Raw genomic sequence first — 16,133 nt, 5'->3', positions numbered from 1 at the left:
ACGGGGGGGCTGCCGCGCGCGTGGCGGTGGCGGACCAGCTTGCATGCGATGTTGTGGCGCGTAGGTTTCTCGTCGCCAGCCGGTTGATCTTGATGGGGCTTTCAAAGCGGCGGCGTAGGTGTGAACTCCTGGCTCCTGGATGGGTGGCGCTGTGGCCGAGGCCGTTTCGGTGTTAGCAAGTGTCGCGAGCGCTTGCTGTACCTCGTCCCGCACGACGTCAGCGAGTGATGACGTTTCTGGTTGTGCACCCGGTAGCAGCCTGCGCAGCTCATCGCGAACGATGGAACGAATGGTGTCTCGGAGCGACTCAGCGGTGGCACTACGGCGATCGCTGCTGTCTGGCGGTGCAGCGTGGTAGTTGCGGTCGTACGGCTTTGCGCGTAGCTCGAGCGTTCTCTCGATGGCGGCGGCCTCGCTAACCCAATCTGCGACGGTCTTCGGGGGGTTGCGAATGAGAGCCACAAAAAGTTGCTCCTTGACGGCCCTCATGAGGTACTGAAGCTTCTTGTCTTCAGTCATGTTCGCATCAGCGTGCCGGAATAGCTTTTGCATTTCCTCGGCAAAGATCGTTACGGGCTCGTTAGGGTGCTGCTGGCGAGTTTGGAGTAAGGCGTCAGCCCGCTCTTTGCGGAGGATACTTCCGAATGTTTTCGATGCCTGCCTCCTGAAGGCATCCCACGTTGTCAAGTGAGGTTCCTGGTTCTCGTACCAGGTGCTAGCGGAATCTTCGAGTGCGAAGAAAACGTTTCGAAGTTTATCTTCGTCGGACCACTTGTTCAAGGCTGCGACCCGCTCGTAACGCTCCAGCCAGTCTTGTACATCCTCGCAAGCGGAGCCACGAAACAACGGAGGTTGGCGAGGCTGCTGGATGACGACCGGAGTAGGTGCGCTGGTGGCCTCCATTGGTGACGTTGACCGGTGGTTCAGGGGACGACTGGTGGGTTGAAGCGGTCCCAATTCAGCTGGTAGCCCTTTTAGGCGGCGGCTACTGCGGGTTTCGTCTGTCTTGTCTTCTCTGGTGACCTCGTCCGTGCCGGCCGCTCGAGAGGTACTTGGGCTTGGATCACGGTTCGAAGGGGGTGTGCTAAACATCAGCACCTCCACCAAATGTCACGTAAGTGACGTTGAGCTGGCCGGCGCACAGACGAGCAGAAAGGCAGACCCCGACGGCAATAAAACTAAGGGTAATTTATTGGGGCTGACTTGCGCCCGAAAGCAAGCTAAACACACTGCTCGGCGACAGCGAACAGAAAAAGAGCCCAGCGTGCCCGAACAGCAACTGACAGAATCCCCGCCGGGGGGTGTGTCGATCCATTATCACTCCGTTATCTTGCAGCACATCCGGGCATCAAGCTGGCTTGCGGATACACTCCAGCACATACAAAACGCGGATAAAGAAAGCGATTAGAAGTCCGCTTCTTTTCTAAACACACGTGGCAATATCTTTACGGGAGGCCCTTCAAGGTTGTCAATGACCACCACGCCCTGTGCTGGCTTGCCAGCCTAAGGGACCCTTCAGGTCGTCTTGCTCGGTGGAGCCTGCGACTACAGGAGTACGACGTCACCGTCGTCTATAAGTCAGGCCGAAAGCACACGGACGCCGACTGCCTTTCGAGAGCCCCCGTTAATACCGTCGCGCCATACGATGACGACGACGAGGATGCATTCCTCGGGCCCGTGAGTTCTGATACCTTCGCAAATGCTCAACGCGCCGATCCTGATCTTCGCGGCGTGCTGGAATACCTCGAAGGCAAGACCGATACACCGCCAAAAGCGTTCAGGCGCGCGATTTCGTCGCTGTGCCTGCGAAACGACGTTCTTGTGAAGAAAAACTTTACGCCGCAAAACACAACATACCTACTTGTGGTTCCAGTCAGTTTACGGCAAGAAGTTCTAGAGGCGTGTCACGACGAGCCGACAGCAGGACACATGGGGCTAACGCGAACACTGCGACGAATCCAAGGGAAATACTATTGGCCCGGCCTGAGCGCGGACGTCGCACGCTACGTCAAAACCTGCCGAGATTGCCAACGTCGGAAAACACCGCCTACGAGGCCCGCCGGCCTCCTGCAACCAATCGAACCACCGGAGAAACCATTCCAGCAAATTGGGATGGATTTGCTGGGTCCCTTTCCGACTTCAACTAACGGGAACAAGTGGATAGTGGTAGCTACAGACTACCTGACACGCTACGCTGAGACAGCCTCACTACCATCCGGCACTGCAATCGAAGTCGCCAGTTTTTTCGTGAAGAACATTGTCCTCCGGCACGGCGCACCCATGGTCCTTATCACCGACAGAGGTACGGCATTCACCGCAGAACTCACGCAGCAGATCCTACGCTTGAGCCACACTGTCCATCGCAAAACCACAGCCTATCACCCGCAGACAAACGGCCTGACGGAGCGTTTGAACAAGACCCTCGCCGACATGATCGCCATGTACGTTGACGTCGGGCACAAGACTTGGGACGAAGTCCTCCCTTACGTCACCTTTGCGTACAACACCGCACCACAAGAGACAACGCAGATGACACCTTTCGAGCTTGTCTTCGCCCGCCCAGCCAGCACCATGCTGTATGCAATGTTGCCTCACGTCGATGACGGAAGCACCCATGGGGACGTGGCCGGTTTCCTTCAGCGTGCCGAGGAAGCCCGCCAGCTCGCCCGAATGCGTATCAAAGAGCAGCAACACACGGACAGCCGACTCTACAACCTACGACGGCGCGACCAGCAGTACGTACCCGGTGACCGCGTTATGGTGTGGACACCGATTCGCCGACGGGGCCTCAGCGAGAAACTACTACGCCGGTATTTTGGACCGTACAAGATAACGCGACGACTCGGGGCCCTTGTCTACGAAGTTGTGCCTGATGGAGTGACACAATCACAGCGGCGACGCTCGCTACCTGAAGTAGTCCACGTGGCGCGTCTCAAGAAGTTTTTTGAACGCTAGCAGACTAAGAGACATTTTCATTATTGCGCTCTTGTTAGACTCTAACAATTTCCTCTCTTTGTAACTAGTGTGTTCTTTAGCATCGGGACGATGCTCGGTATCCCGGAGGGGCAGTGCCACGTGTGTTTAGAAAAGAAGCGGACTTCTAATAGCTTTCTTTATCCGCGTTTTGTATGTGCTGGAGTGTATCCGCAAGCCAGCTTGATGCCCGGATGTGCTGCAAGATAACGGAGTGATAATGGATCGACACACCCCCCGGCGGGGATTCTGTCAGTTGCTGTTCGGGCACGCTGGGCTCTTTTTCTGTTCGCTGTCGCCGAGCAGTGTGTTTAGCTTGCTTTCGGGCGCAAGTCAGCCCCAATAAATTACCCTTAGTTTTATTGCCGTCGGGGTCTGCCTTTCTGCTCGTCTGTGCGCCGGCCAGCTCAACGTCACTTACGTGACAATATGATGACGCCATCACATGACATGGTCACTTTGCATTGCCTCCGTGATCGGAGGCCGATCACGGAGGCAATGTAAAAGCAGGTTAGGTGCAGAAAGCTTGCAATGCCTCCGATCCTGTCGGCAGTCCGAAACCACGTTATGTGCAGAAAGCTTTCGGAGAGGGGAGAGGAAGGATCAATGCATCGTCTGACGAAAAAGATGGCTTTCGTTTTCGAGTCATCTCAGACGAATGTATATGAGACCATGTTTTCTTTCATCTGATTTTTTCGCATACATTTCACCTATGCGGTTAGTTCTTCAAAATGTATGGGTAACTCTAACGTGCTGACATCGATATTGGTGACCACCACGTTTTTTATAACCTGACGGAAACAAATCGTCAGACCACACATCGTCAAAATTATTTCTGGCTAAAGAAAGCGGGCTTGCGCGCCACACACCAGGCACGTAGGCAAGGGGGGTCCCGGGGGGCCCGGGCCCCCCCCCGAAATTTTTCCAGCCTTCTATATTCCCAGGCAACTTTTTTTTTTGTTTTTGCCATGGAAAGACTTTCTTTCGAACAATTAGGCCTTGGGCCCCCCCCCCCGAAAAAAAAAATCACAGCATATCCACGGAGTGAATGATGATGAGTGGGCGAAGCTGCGGAGGTTCATCGGTAAACCGTGAACCTTCCGTGAATTCTGCCCAGTACATCATCATCGACGTGAGATCGGGCGCGTTTATACTAAAGGTTCGATGAGTTATGACGACTTGCAGCTCACTTTAATTTTGCATGTACGCTGTGAATTTTCATTGTTTAGAAAACCATTGCTTTAGAAAACATCTGGCGTCTTTCGTTAAGCAGCTGGCGTCTTTTCGTTTTGCTTTAGAAACATCTGGCGTTCTTTCGTTTTGCTTTTACAAAGCATCTGGCGTCTTTCGTTGGTTTATTTCATCAATCAACGGCGTTTTGAACAAAATTTTTATTGTTTAATCACGCACAGGAGAAATCTCACCAGGCACTACCTTGGAGGTAAAGAATGGCTGCTAATGGGAATGAGAGACAGAAGAAGTCGGCTTTTAGCTAACGCTGCGAATTTTTTATTGTTCAACAACGCACAGGAAAAATCTCCCACCGGCACCACCTTGGAGGTCAAAGCGTAAGACTGGTTACGCACTACGACTACGACTACGAGGGACGAACGGGTGCCGCCTTAAGGAGCTTCGCCCTTAAAAATCCTGGCTACGTGCCTGCCACACACCATATTATTATTGTTAGTCGTTATGCAAATGGCAAGCATATCAGGTTAGTCATGCCATGACCTATCGGTCGTGTTGGGCATACGTACATTCGTGCCCCTCCGTGCCAGTTTTCGTGTATACCAAGTGAACGAGACGCGAGTTACGCGAGTAATTTTTCACTTTTGGTACCGCGGCCACGCCGACTGGCACATTCGGTTTCGCATGAAATGGCTTGAAACAACAGAGCGCTGGAGGCAGTCTTGTAAAACAAATCGAATGCACGAAATAGAAGATGGGATATGAAGGGTGCAAACACGTTAGCATGCATGAGTTGTTAATTAATACGTGCATATGTGCTACGTTCTCCTGGTTATCTCCAGTTTATTCTCTCCTGCAGCAAGTTTACGTTCGTCATTCCACACGAAAGTAAGTTAAGCTCCTTTTATCACGATGAAGTATGCGCAGGATGCGGTCCTCAAACAGCCGCGGAAGTGTGGACCAATGGGGTGACAAACCAGCTGAAAGGATATATACAAAATCCCCGTTTCACAACACACAAACTAACAAACGCGTTCTCTGTGTGATGAATCGCTGCAGTATTATGTTGCAGTGACGCAGTATTAAATATTGCCCAAATTTCCGCAATTCTAGCTATTAGCGGTAAAGATATCACGCGTGTAGCAGACGCTCGCCGCTTTGACGCGGCTTCCGCCGCGGAGAAAGCCCACGGGTCCGGCACGGCAGCGCCGCTGCGCGGAAGTTCACCGCAAAAGGCCCTCGCTCCTCCCATGTATTCGCGCGGCGCTTTGGACACTCCCAGTGCTGGTTCATCCATGTTGCGGACGCCCACACGCAGTCGGGAGCCAAGTCCAAGTAGTCAAGAAGAAGAACTTCAGACCGTCGAACTAGCCGCCGAAGTGGCTTGAAGTGGCAGACTTGCCTCGTGTACTTGGACGACGTCGTTGTGTTTGCCTCAAACTTCGACGAACACCTACGGCGGCTTGAAGCTGTTCTTCAAGCAATAAAGAGCTCCGGACTCACCCTGAAGCAAGAAAAGTTTCGCTTTGCGTACGAGGAGCTTTTGTTCTTGGGACACGTGATAAGCAAGTCCGGAGTACGCCCTGACCCCCAGAAGACAGTCGCCATCGCTACATTCCCGCCGCCTACCGACAAGAAGGCCGTGCGTCGATTTCTCGGCCCGTGCGCCTATTACAGGCGGTTCGTCAAAAACTTTGCCCGCATCGCCGATCCACTTACTAACCTTACCAGGACCGACGTCGAGTTCAAGTGGGAAACGCCGCAGCGGGAAGCATTTCAAGAACTAAAACGACGCCTGCAGACGCCTCCGTTACTCGCGCATTTCGACGAATACGCCCCAACGGAAGTGCACACCGACGCAAACAATGTAGGACTCGGCGCCGTTCTTGTGCAGAGGACTGACGGATTGGAAAGTGTAATCAGCTATGCTAGCCGGTCGCTATCAAAGGCGGAAGCCAACTATTCTACGACAGAAAAGGAGTGCCTTGCCATAATTTGGGCTACATCAAAGTTTCGCCCCTACCTTTACGGCAGGCCCTTCAAAGTTGTGAGCGACCACCACGCCCTGTGTTGGCTAGCTAACTTGAAGGACCCTTCAGGTCGTCTCGCACGATGGAGCTTGAGACTTCAAGAATTCGACATTACCGTCGTTTACAAGTCCGGAAGAAAACACTCTGACGCCGACTGCCTGTCTCGTGCCCCCGTGGAACCGCCGCCGCAAGACGACCAGGACGATGACTACTTCTTGGGAACCATAAGTGCCGACGACTTCGCCGAACAACAGCGATCCGACCCGAAACTCAGAGGCCTTATGGAATACCTCGAGGGCAAAAACGCCGTCGTTCCGAAAGTGTTCAAGCGAGCACTGGCGTCGTTTTTCTTAGGCAACGGCGTTCTCCAAAAGAAGAACTTCTCACCGAATCGAGCCAAGTACCTTCTCGTGGTGCCTTCAGGATTGCGGCCAGAAGTCCTCCAGGCCCTGCACGACGACCTGACAGCAGGACACCTCGGTGTTTCCCGAACGCCGGCAAGAATACAGGAAAAGTACTACTGGCCGCGCCCTGCCGCCGACGTCACTCGCTACGTAAGGACATGCCGAGACTGTCAGCGACGCAAGACACCGCCAACAAGACCAGCGGGCTTTCTTCAGCCGATCGAGCCACCTCGGCGACCGTTCCAGCAGATCGGGATGGACCTCCTGGGACCGTTCCCAACGTCGACTAGTGGTAATAGGTGGATCATCGTAGCTACCGACTACCTGACCCGTTACGCCGAAACAAGGGCCCTACCTAGAGGCAGTGCCGCCGAGGTAGCGAAGTTCTTCGTTGAAGACATCGTTCTGCGTCATGGCGCCCCAGAGGTCCTGATCACCGACAGAGGTACGGCGTTTACTGCGGAACTAACTCAGGCGATCTTGAGGTACAGCCAGACAAGCCACCGCCAGACCACTGCCTACCACCCTCAGACCAATGGCCTCACCGGGCGCCTAAATAAGACCATCGCCGACATGCTGGCCATGTACGTCGACGTTGAGCACAAGACGTGGGACGCCGTCCTTCCGTACGTAACCTTTGCTTACAACACGGCCGTCCAAGAAACGACGCAGATGACGCCGTACAAGTTGGTCTACGGAAGAAGCCCGGCAACGACGCTCGACGCCATGCTACCCAACGTCACCGACGAAGAAAATCTCGACCCCGCCGCTTACTTACAGCGCGCCGAAGAAGCACGACAGCTCGCCCGCCTACGGATCAAGAACCAGCAGATGACTGACATCCGCCGCTATAACCTTCGACGACGCCACATGGAATACCAACCCGGTGACCGTGTATGGGTATGGACGCCAATACGCCGACGGGGACTCAGTGAGAAGCTTCTTCGACGATACTTCGGACCGTACAGGGTACTTCGACGCCTCGGCGCACTCGACTACGAGGTTGTCCCTGACGGCATTACGAACTCTCAGCAGCGCCGTGCACGACCTGAAGTCGTCCATGTCGTGCGCCTCAAACCATACTACGCGCGTTAGCGAATCTGAGGACTGTCATTTTGCTTTATTATTGTGCTTTCTTTTTTGTTCTTATTCTGTATTGTACTTTATTGCTTTATTCTTGTTATTTATTGTTGCATGCATTAGCCTGTTCTGTCTGAAGCATCGGGACGATGCTTTTTCAGAGGGGGGCATTGCCACGTGCGTTTCTTTGTCACTTTTGGTGTATTCGGCTTTCGGCCACAAAGACTGTCAGAAACGCTCAGCGCGAAGCGCGCCTCATTGTTCGAGAACCTTCGCGGCCATTGTAGATCCTTTTGTTAAGATTGCGCGCAAGACGCGCACACTCGAGCTTATTCTAGAATTTGCACGACAGCCAGCGATAACGCTGGAATATTCGACGGCACATGTTTAAATGCCGACGCGCTTCACCGCTAGTCAGTTGATCGACGGTCGACGCTCTGTTCGACGCTATCAGTGTATTGCTGTAGTTTTGACCTTCAGTTTCCCGGCCACAAGTTCGGCCAAATAAACAGTTTCATCTGGGACGTGCTGACTGCTGTCTTCGTCGACGTCACGACCACGTGACAATATCCACCCAGGTGTACGTTTGGGCACGAGCCTACATGAAGCCTTGGGTTTTAGGGACAACAATGGAAAGCTGAACACGCCCGCGATAGAAATAAGTAAGAGACGGCTAGAGTATTGGTGGCAGAAAATGAGAGAGAAAGGACAAACATAAGTAGTGGGAAAATAAGGACATTCTTCCGTTAAATGCAGAGAACTGGGCTGTGAATTTAGGTTTCTTTTTTTTTGCTCTAGTAAGATAGATTTGATGGAAGTAGAGGCATTAGGCCAACATTAAAGAAAGAAGGGAAAAAGGAAAAAGATTTTTTTTTTTTTTGTCGAGCCTGGTGGCACACTTGTCGCCCGGCCACTGTGGTCTATAGTGGTTATGGCGCTCGACTGCTTACCCGAAGGCCGCGGGATCGAATACCGGCCCCGGCGGCTGCATTTTAGACGGAGCCGAAAATTTTTGAGGCCCGTGTACTAAGATTTAGATGCACGTTAAAGAACACCGGATGATCGAAATTTCCGGAGCCCTCCACTACGGCGTATGCTACGTGCACGCCTGAATTTTTGGCTGCTATTAGCCAGAATTGCGGGAATTTGGGCAATATTTAATACTGCGTCATTGCAACATAATGCTGCAGCGACACATCAGACAGAGAACGCGTTTGTGTGTTGCGAGACGGGGATTTTGTCTATTTCCTATCAGCTGGTTTGTCGCCGCCCTAGTGCACACTGACGCGGCTGTTTGAAGAACACATTCTGCGCGCACATCATCATGAGAGAAGGCACTTACTTTACTTTCGTGTAGAATGCCGAACGTAAACTTGATGCAGGAGGGAATAAACTGGAGATAACCAGGAGAACGGGTAGCAGATATGCACGTAGTAAATGGCTAGCTCATGCTAACGCGTTTGCACCTTTCATATCTTCTCTTTTATTTCGTTCATTCGATACTAAGGAGCGTTATCTGTGACAAGCAGCGTTGATCTGCAGAAATCACGAAAACTTCAGTCGTTTCGCTGACAAGGCGACAAGGAATTGGGCTATGTGCTCAAATTGCAGCCGCTAAAGAAACGCAGAAGAAAACAGCGATCAAGACATTAAACGTCATTTATTTAATGACTGGTGAATAGCATGGATGTAATAAATAGTGCATGTACAAAGGAAACCTCTGTAGAAATATACATGTATGATGCAGTTGAATATGCGGGACAGCAATAATTTAATGCCGATTGTGAGCGATATTTTTTTGGATAGGGGGGGGGGGGGGTGTTGCGGATGGAGTTATGCTTGCGAGCTGCACGCAAGAGGATCCCTTGTGAGAGGTTAGGCCAACTGGGTGTCGTAGACGAAGCACTGGTTGGTACCCCCTCGGCCTTCGCGTTGCGCTTCAGTCAGTAAGTCCTCACGCGACTCGCCAACCGGGCTCGCCGGACCGCTTGCAGGATGCATGCCGAGAAGAGTCTTGGTGCCGCTGCAGAGCTGCGAACCTCGCCTGCTGCGCCGCTCAGAACCGCCTGAAAAAAAAAAAAAGACATACGAATCTGTCAGAGCTGCTTCTTGTTTTGGTACTGGCTTCAAGTATATGTACACAATTGCAGGCGGGAACACTACATATGGCAGGGCAACACATAGAAATAAAAAAAACGTATGGTACATTATCGTATATACGTACTCAGGATTACCAATAAGAAGGTACCACACTCGAACATTCTTGAAACAGCGCAACGACGACGAGGACAAAGAGAAAAGAACCACAAACCACAGCGCTGACTCGGCGCTGTGGTCAGCGCTGTAGATGTAGATGTGGTTTGTGGTTCTTTTCTCTTCGTCCTCGTCGTCGTTGCGTTGTTTCAAGAATGTTCGAGTACTGTCACCAACCAGCCCAGCTTTCTATCCTTCTAAAGGTAGCGCAGTTAAAAGCTGCAGCGGGCCCTCTTGTTCTTAAAAAAGAATTGAATATAAAGAGTATTCATGGATATAGGAAAACAGAGACAAAAAATTTACAGTTCCATGTAATGAGACAGATTACAATCATGAACAGCCGCCTACAAACGCGAACAAAGAGCACGGGGCCAGCGCTGACGTCCAGCACATATTTATTCCTACGCTTTGCACCTTTTGTAACGGGGCACAAAAAGGAGAAAGACTAGGCGAGTCATCGCCTATCAGCTCTTGTTGCGCACACGTCACAATACGTAAAGCTACATAAAAGAATCAAGAATATCATCATAAAAGACATACAACAGTCACTTGCAGTGGTCAAAGTTAGTTCTCCTTGCAGTCTCCCTGCAGAGTCACACATTTTTGCCAGCGTTTATTCACCTGTTTCAAGACCTTTTAGTAGAAGTCACCTGCTTTGTTTGAAAGCAGCTGTTCCACTATGAAAGTGACCATGAAGTGGTTTCTTTATCTCAGGAAAGAGGGGGAAGTCGCTTGGCGTAAGATCAGGCGAGTAAGGCGGATGCTGCAAAAGTTCATAGCCTAACCGGTGGGCGGCGACAATGGATGCTTCCGCTCCAGCTGTGCCGAATTCTTCTGGGAAAGGTCGTAGCGAGTTCGCTTTTGAAGAGGCGTCAACAAGCGAGGTACCCAGCGTGCAGACACCTTATTCACATGCAGTTCCTCATGAATAATCCTCTACGAAATTCCGTGACTTAGTCCAGTCTCCGTCATTACTCTTTCCGTAGTCGATCTTCTGTCATCCAAGATACCGGCCTCCACTTTCTTCACCGTGGCAATATCATCCTTGATTGAGGGTCTCCGCGCTCGTGGCCCGTCTGTCAAGGACACGTGACCACTTTGAAATTTCCTCTTTTACCTCACAACTGTGTCATATGATGGGCTTTCATTCCCATAGAGTTTTCATCTCGTCGTGGATTTGGCTTGTGCTGTTGCCCTTCAAAGGTAGGAACATATGACGCTGCGGGCTTCAATCTTTTTGTACAGTTGTCAACTCTCATGTCTATAACGCCGCAGCGTCGTGCTCGGAACTGCATGAGCGACATCTACAGCTTGAAACGGGCCACATCAGAGCATGCGCAGTGTCACTGATGCGCTCGCCATGTAATTTCCGTCCTTGTTATCGCCGCGGCCGCGACAACTGATTTCGCCGTCAGAAGCGCTGTCAACCCTATAGCCGTATAGCTCCAAAAAAAAAAAAAAAAAAGAGAGAGTGCAATCACCGGATCGGCGTGTTTTATACTGCGTACTTATTCTCGGTTCACAGTATCATATCGTACCGACAATGCGCCGGACAATGGATAAACTTATAAGTGGACGCAAATCTGCTGCTGGGACAATGTGACCGCGCACGGCAAATCAACACGCAGCATAGCTTTCATCGCGCGCTGACAACGGTTCGCTTCGCTTCCTTTTTTTTCTTTTTTGTTTGTGTGATAAACAGCGTTTGTGTTTGTGTGTGACAGCGCTTCCAACGGCCAAAGTAGTTGTTGCATTCGCGGTGATAACCAACGATCGAAAATGCAAGGTAGGCGCATCAGTGGGGCTGCGCATGCTCAGAGGTGCCCCGTTTTCAACTGTAGATGTCGCTCGTGCAGTACGGAGCACGACGCTCCGTCGTTATAGATATGAGAGTTGACCACTGTACATGCAAGTTGATGACTGCTACAGCATGTGCAAATAAACCTACTCGAGACAAAGATTTGATATTTGCACAAGTATGCATGGCAATGACACTGATTATGCACAAAACGTTTCGTGTAAATACCTCTATGACCTCTTTGTTAATATTAAATCTTTTGGATACCCCTCGTACCTAAAAAAATTGCAGTGGCTTAGCCCGGCTATGCCAGGATTTACGTAGCATTAGCAAAGGTTCAGCTGATTATTCTGAGCTTTCCAGATTGTCTAGGATCAGCTTGATTGTCATGCTTACTGCTGCTCCAATGACACACATTCGCCACATCGTTCAGAACCAGTAGACCTGGCGGCATGGCCGGGTAACGATACTCATTGGTAACGCTAAAGAGCGGAATGTTCTGCTTAACGAGAAAGTTCTTGCACGTTGTACAAACCCGCGCCACGGTTTCACCCCACTCAGGCGCCGCCACTAAACTCAACGTTTCACGCATGGCACTACTTAGCGGCGTCAAGTCTTTCATGTGCCAGTCTTTCACACACGTCGCACACGTATCCAAACGGATTGTTTACGAAGTCCGTCTCGAAGGTCCGAGTCACACTGGCGCTTTCGCTAAGTTTCACAGTATAGGCAGTCGATCGGCGAGCCTTGACGTCATCGACGGCGTCTTGTTGTTGTTGCTGCAGAGGTGGTTGGGCACGTCGCTCAGCATCCTGGCGACGCCACTTTGCTAGACCTTCCTCCCTTTCCTCCAGTGTCTCCGCAGCACGTTTAGCCCTCCTCTGTTCATTCTTCGTACGCTGAATCGCTAATTGCCAAGCAACTACTTCGGGATCCGATGACATAAGCTTCTCGGCTCTTCTGCGCCGTTGAGCAGCATTTGCGCTCTCCTTCTCGATGGCGTTACCCACCTGCAAACGCCAGTCAGAGGCGCTATCAAGCGGCACCAGCGCATCGTCAGACGGCGACTGCACAGCAAAGGCGAATAGCTGCGCGCGCCGTGGCTACGATGTCACCCCTCTCGAATGCGCAGAGCAGCAGCGGCGAGTCGCGTGCGCCGGCGCCAGTCTGTCCTGCCCGGTTACGACGCCACTCCTCTCGCTCTCCGCCACCAGCAGCGGCGCGCCGCGCGCGGCGGTGGCGGAGAGCGCGTGAGATGCCGGCTCCGCACTCATCCTCGCGCATGCGCAGCACGGCTCATGATGACCCACGCGAAACCGGCTCCGGCTAGGCAAGTGTAGCTAACGCTACAAAAGCACAAAATAAAAGGCCACTACGAATTGATTAACTGAAAAGATACTTAAGCTCCTTATCGCTGAGAGCGATGGTCGGGAAACTTATGTAGGACCGTTATTTTTGACGTATCCGGAAGGCCTCGAAATCTTTCCCAGCAACCTTATCGCTACGCCTCCTCAATACATGTCTCTTCTAGGAGGGGTGAACCGCCACACTTTGTGCAATGAACACGTAGATTCATTACCCGTCTTAATGTTGATACTGGGGCCTGCCGTGGTGGTCTAGTGGTTATGATACTTGTCTGTTGACATTTTAAAGACGATAGTCTTTCTTGGGATACTTAAACGGAGAAATTTTGGTCTGTCTTTTTGTCTTTCTGTTTGTCGGCACGTCCCTCGATTCAGCCACCCGGCCAAAGTTGAAACACTTGCCCAAGGGCCAGCCATCTTGAACTGCTGACTAGGTTCATACTTGTGTACATTGTTGATCAAAAAGCAAACATTACGCATATCTGAGGCGCAACATCACTAGGCAAGTATTAGGTAATGTGCTCCTTTATTAGAAAATGCATACATACGTAATTCTAAAAACCCTAGTTTCTTAAGCTGCGCTGAAAATGCGACTGCGCGTTAAACTTGACTTCCTCCGTGCCCTCTGCACGAGCTCATTGTTGTGTTTCGGTTTCGGTTCTGTATTTCACTGTACGAATGCCATGGGGCGCCGCTGTGGCATTCCTTTTACCCAGGCGACGTGTAAATAAAAGAGTGTGTGGAGAGTACTCGTTGAGTGCGGACGTTTCTTATGCTTCAGCGCTTCGCACCAAACCGCGTGTTCGGGCTGGCTGGCGTCCCCACCTGTCTTCGCCTGCTGCTGCGCTGGGACTACCAGCCCGCAACACAGCACTGATGTTTCCCGACGTATTTCCAGATGGCGTCCATATCTCACGCAGCGCCTCTTCTATCGTCTTTAGACGACATTTGCAGCGAAGCACGCAGATACGCGGCCAACTTTTTTTTTGCCTTCACTCTGTCCAAGACTGCGGAGGATACATTTTAGTGCACCGGGACTTGTGTCAGTGATGCCACTTGGGGGGCATCAAGGGGGAGCAAGAGCGGAGAGTGCATTCCTGAGGGCCTTCGCCATTTCGGAATGATTAGACATTTAGGGGAGGGTGTGCTTCTTAGATCACGGATCATAAATCCTACATGTGTGCCACTCCTCTAAGTCGAGTGCAATGTGAAGAAATCGGATTTGCCCTGTTGGAGCCGTCGAGCCCCGATAGATCTTCTTGAATATCCCAAAGCATTGATCAACAGGAGCAGTGGCTTCATCAAGGTCGGCCTTATATGGTCATTAAAAAAACAACACCCGCTGCGCGGAGGCGATCCTGGAGGAATCTGTCGTAGTGCGCCAACAATAAATCGCTTAGTATTGGCGCTATGTTGGAGCCAATGCATATCCCATTTTTAAATGCGAAGCAGTTCTTCGTTGAAGCATTTCACCGTTGTCGGCGAGCGATAAATCAGGTGTACGCAATGAATAAAAATCACGGTTCGAGCTGGAAGCGAACCCAGACATTCTTTGCGTGGCGGTCGAGCATATTCCACCACAGAGACACGCCAGTGCTAAAAACTGCTTCGGAAAAAGATCCCATACAGGCGTCATGTCCGGGCAACGGCAATCGTGGTTGCAGTGCTGGCTATTCGATTTCATAACAATGTAATAAACATTACATATGTATACCTATGAGTCCGCAACTATAGTCAAGCGTTGCTTGACCCCGGAGGAATATGCCGACGACCACTACTTATGATATGGACATCATCGCGTTGTAGCGATGGAGGGCATGTAGCGAGTCTAGCACTGCTATTCGCACTGTTATGTAGGATGTAATAAGGTTCAGTGAAGTTAGGAAAGATGAAGCCTATACACAGCTAAATAACGGGCACGTCCTATACTATCGGGGCTTAGTTTACAGAAGAGAACTGGGGATGCGGTTCCTTATTCATAAAAATATATCTGGCAATATAGCATTAGTGAGAAGGTGGCAAATGTCGTAATTAAACTTAATAAGAGGTGCAAGATGAAGAAGGGGGTACAGGGATCCGCGTCTACATTCAGCCATGATGACCACTTAATTGAAAGCTTCTATGAGGACGTGGAATCAGCAATGAGTAAGGTAAAAACACAGTGTACAGTACTGATGGGCGACTTTAATACCAACGTAGGCAAGAAGCAGGCTGGAGAGCAGGCAGTGGGAAAATATAGCATCGGTTCTAGAAATGCCAGAGAGGAGTTCGCAGTAGAGTTCGCAGAGCGCAATACCTTTACAGATTTTTAATACCTTCTATCGAAAACAGGCGATCCGCAAGTGGACAAGGAGAAAGTGTAATGGCGAAGCTAAGAATGAAATATACTTCATAGTGTGCGCAAACCCTGGCATCGTGTAGGATGTGGAAGTGGTTGGCAAGATACGATACAGTGACCATATGATCGTAAGGTCTCGAACTCGCCTCGAATTGAGGAAGGAATGGCAGAAGCCAATAAATGAGTTAGCGCCGAGAGGGAAAGTACAGGAATTCAGGATCTCGCTCCATACCTTAGCGTTGACGCAATGAATGATAATCTGATGATCATCATCACGGAGTGTGCACTAGAAGTCGGAGGTACAGTCATGAGACAGGACAGTGACAGGCTCTACCAGGAGGCGAAAAACCTCATTAGGAAACGTGAAAGTATGAAAGCCTCAAACAAAACAGACAAAACAGAACTGGCAAAGCTTTCGAAGTTGATCAATAGTCGTAAGGTAGCCGACATAAGAAGGTATAATATGGAGTAAATGGAACATGCTCTAAAGAACGGAAGAAGCCTCAAAGCGGTGAAGGAAAACTGGGCAGAGGCAAAAACCAGATGTGTGCACTAAGGGACAAGGAAGACAACATCACTATACCAATATGAATAGGACAGTTAAAGTAGCTGAGGAGTTTCGCAGAGATAGGTACAGTAGCCGGGACAACGAGGACGATAATGTAAGAGCAGTAGTAGCCCAGAGGAATCAGACATCCCACCAGT

At 50.8% G+C, this 16,133-nt stretch overlaps 1 protein-coding gene across 1 annotated transcript in view; it reads right to left on the bottom strand.

The window, feature by feature from the left end:
* Window positions 1-9,336: 9,336 nt before the first annotated feature.
* The window catches only part of LOC119386533 (uncharacterized), a 33,218-nt gene continuing 26,421 nt past the window's right edge, over window positions 9,337-16,133 (bottom strand). Inside the window, exon 8 of the mRNA XM_037653801.2 lies at window positions 9,337-9,741. Within this exon, the coding sequence (XP_037509729.2) occupies window positions 9,551-9,741 (191 nt within the window). The 3' untranslated portion in view covers window positions 9,337-9,550. The remainder of the gene's footprint in view (window positions 9,742-16,133) is intronic.

Source organism: Rhipicephalus sanguineus, chromosome 3, assembly GCF_013339695.2.
Source record: "Rhipicephalus sanguineus isolate Rsan-2018 chromosome 3, BIME_Rsan_1.4, whole genome shotgun sequence".
Classification (NCBI taxonomy): Eukaryota; Metazoa; Arthropoda; class Arachnida; order Ixodida; family Ixodidae; genus Rhipicephalus; species Rhipicephalus sanguineus.
The sequence above is the reverse complement of the archived record's forward strand: the minus strand, read 5'-3'. Positions and strand labels throughout refer to the sequence as shown.